The sequence below is a fragment of the Pteropus alecto genome, unplaced genomic scaffold (assembly GCF_000325575.1).
Source record: "Pteropus alecto unplaced genomic scaffold, ASM32557v1 scaffold75, whole genome shotgun sequence".
Lineage (NCBI taxonomy): Eukaryota > Metazoa > Chordata > Mammalia > Chiroptera > Pteropodidae > Pteropus > Pteropus alecto.
This window is the reverse complement of record NW_006440638.1, coordinates 21,308,742-21,312,441: the sequence shown is the minus strand read 5'-3', so window position 1 is coordinate 21,312,441 and position 3,700 is coordinate 21,308,742. Positions and strand designations below refer to the sequence as shown.

The window sequence follows — 3,700 nt, the reverse complement described above, 5'->3', positions numbered from 1 at the left end:
GTATTGCAGATAGGATAGCAAAGATGAGTCATCATTTCTTGTACAAGTGTGTCATGTGTTGGCTGAAAGGGGTATGGCCAGAAGTTCGACTACTACACGTATACTGGAAACAATGGAAGCAATGATATTTCATGGCAAGTATGTAGATTAGCGCCCACTGCTTGGTGTAACTGTCCAAGCCAACCATGCCAGCTGGCTGTATGATTCTATCTATGAATGGGTAATATACTGCGTTATATAGTGATATGAGAACTTGGGTTTATGTATCTTTGAAATGAGAATCTCAGAGATTAAGAGGTAAAACAAATACTTTTGAAGCATCCACAAACTACGAACCAGCTCCCCTTATCTGATAACTTCCATCCAGTGCCCCCGCAGCAATGTTTGTTCTATGAAAGTTGCCACCCTAACCATTGCTGATCAGACTAGAATTAGACCCTGGACACAAATGAGCCTGATTACGTTTCAGAACAAATTTGGAATAGAGAGCTGGAAACAGGCAATCATTCTCTGCTTATAGATGAAACTGCAAGAAGTAAACTTGAGAATCAACAGGCAGCCAGTTTCCTCCACATGCACTGAGAAGTAGAAAAATTCAGTCCTCAAAGAGAAAGAAGAAAACAGATGCCCAGACAGAAACAGGAATGAGAAACAGAGAAAAGGCATTTTTGGTTTTAGAAGGGCTTTCTAAGTCCTGCTTCTGGTCATTTCTGAGACACAGCTGTATTCTTTCCCTTAAGCTTTGTGAGACAGTTCTGTATCTTTATAATAAATACACCCTTTTTGTTAAAACTAGATCAAGTAGCTTTCTATTACTTTTAAGCTGAGAGTCTTAACTAATTAAATGATCATAGATATCTAGAAAAACATAGAAAATCTATTAAAATTTTGAGCTTTCACAAAAAAAGATGTTTTAAAATATAAGGCATTATTGTAATTTTAAAATTTATTAATATTAACCTTTCTGAGAGATCCACAATAGAAGTGTGGAAGTATTTGCAAATTGGAACTATCTCTTGTCGTTCAACCTCAGTAAGCTCCAGTGTTTCTAAGAATTTCACAGCTACAAGCTCAAGGGCATCTTCCGGCCATGGCTAAAAATAAGAAAAAGAAAAATTTATAAAATTTAAGATGAATAGTCCTACTTCAACTATAGAATGTTAAGTATCTTCCTGTACAAGAATAATCTAGGGTTGAGAAAGTTAAATTTTAATGGGGAAAATAGAATTAGAGGGATTGAGGTTACAAGTAAATCTAGGAGTGATCTAACAAATATGTTTATATAGTAAAATTAAAGATAACAACATATAAATGGTCAATGATATTTTACATATAAAAATATATACTACACTGCTTTCTTAAATCTTTCACTTGGACATCTAGGCATTCCCAATTTAAAACGACAGTGACTAAGACCGCTAGTTGCCCACATAATATCTATCAGCACCTTTTTCTTAGGACTCCAGTGTTATTCTAGAAAGTAATATGCCTAGATAAAAGACTACATTTCCTAGACTACCTTGCATTCCAAGTTAAAGACATATATGTAGTTGTTAGGGATTTCAGGAAAGGCTCTTTAGAGGGTTACGTTGAGCTGGAATGTGTCCTTTTTGCCCTACTCTCCATCATTCTACTTCTTGCCTGGAACATAGATGTGAAAGTTGGAGGTCCAGCAGCCATCTTAGACCATAAGATGACTTTTCTAAGGATAGTAAAGCAGAAGGAAATTTGGGATTTTGATGACTTTGTTAAGCTACAAAAGCCCCAGTCTGCTTACCTTCAGATTTTTTTCTATATGAGAGGGAAAAACCCTATGTCCTTAGTTTAGAATTTTGTTATTAGTAGCCCATCAAAATTACTAACTTTTTATATTCAAAGTTGAACTTTTGATTTTCTTCCCCATGAAACTGCTTCTTCTCTATCTTCCTTGTCTCAGTGAAATGGTTCCTTTGCGCTTCCTAAAATATGACAAACATGCTCCTGCCTCTGGGCCTTTGGATTTGCTGTTTCCTCTAACTAGAACCTCTTTACCTAGAACTCCCCATGACTCACTCCTTAATATCTCTGCTCAAATGCTAACCTGTCAGCAAGGTCTTCCCAGAGTTCTAAAACTACATTCCCTCCTTCATTATATTTTCCCTTATCTTGAGTTTTTTTCTTACCACCTACCAGTACCTGATATATATTTATTTGTTCATTTGATTACTTTCTGTCTCCTCTTCACACTAAAATGTAAATCCATGAAAGCAAGGACTTTGTTTTTCTCATCACTGTTATCTTCAATATCTAAAACAGAACTTGTCAATAAATATTTGAAATATTTATTGAATGAATTAATTTGTTAAATGAGTAAATCATCTTTACTTATTAAAATATTTTCCAGATTTCCTTTCATTTTGATTTAATGAAATGCTTGTAATTTTTTTACTTTGTAGCAGCCAATATACATTTTAAGATCAATTTTTTCAGTGTCTGACCTTCTTTGTAATAAAATTTAAACTTTTTTGATCAAGCACTCCATTAGTGAAAAAGTTTCAAATACCCACTGCCAATTAGGCATATTTGTTAATAGATTATATTCACATGATATTATTATACTAATATACTTTAAAACTTAAAAGAGTCTTCTAAAGATTAAGATCAGTAAATTTTTACAGAAGGCCAGAATAAGTGTCATATGACTTATACATTATTGAAAAATTATGAAAGTTTATCTTGTGTTCTGAGTGCTTCATTTTTAATTATGCTGCTGATCATGAAGGTTTAGTACTCTATGTAGCAGTTTAAATGTTTATGGCTAAAGTGACAGAAATCAGTCTATGTCTTCAAATAAAGGGGATGTATCATCATATACAATAATACACCCAGAAGTAAGGTATTTCCAGAGTTGCTTAATTTAGAAGCTCAACCACATCCATTTTTTTCCATCTTTTTGCTTCACCATTCTCAGTGCATTTATTTTATACTTGGGCTCGTCCCATCATGGTGACAAGATGACTGCTGCAGCTATGGACATTATATCCTCAAACAACAAGGCTGAGAGACAGGAAAGATCCATCTCCTACCATGTAACTCTTTTTATAGTAAAAAAAAAAGAAAATCCCCAAAGCAAACTTTAACTAAGGACCCACTGGCAAGGAATGGGTCATGAATAGGCTCATGTATAAACCAATTCACAGTAAAAGGAATGAGAGCACCAATATTGATTCAGACTAACCAGGAAATAATTCCTGTAAACACAGCTACATAAAGGATAATTTCCCAAACAAAATCAGAATTCTGTCAGCAAGGATGGAGTGAGTAGAAAATGACTATTGATACATAACCAGTAATATATCGCATGCCATAATAAACTGATATTGCAAGGTATGGTATACCCAGGGGATAAGGTTTATTATTTAAACAGTCACTATAACTTCCTATTCCAAATAACTTTCTGAAATTTGTTTTTACCAGCATCATGTCAAATCTTGTTAAATAGTCATTGTTTTTGCTTCATGATATGGCTGACATAGAATTTGAGGTAGTTCATGCTAGTTTATGCCATTCTCTTACTGCCCACTTATAATTGCATTATGTCTTCAATTTTCAGTACACTGCAGGAATCCCTCAGGGCACCCTACATACCATCTATGACACACAGCCATACAAACTGAGTAAGGGTGTTGATATTAATCTACGTGAAATATTTCCTACAAAA

General features: G+C 34.3%; 1 protein-coding gene across 1 annotated transcript in view; it reads right to left on the bottom strand.

The window, feature by feature from the left end:
* The window catches only part of DNAH12 (dynein axonemal heavy chain 12), a 200,616-nt gene that overhangs the window by 65,579 nt on the left and 131,337 nt on the right, over window positions 1-3,700 (bottom strand). Inside the window, 1 exon segment of the mRNA XM_025050737.1 lies at window positions 961-1,094. Coding sequence (XP_024906505.1) covers window positions 961-1,094 — 134 coding nt within the window.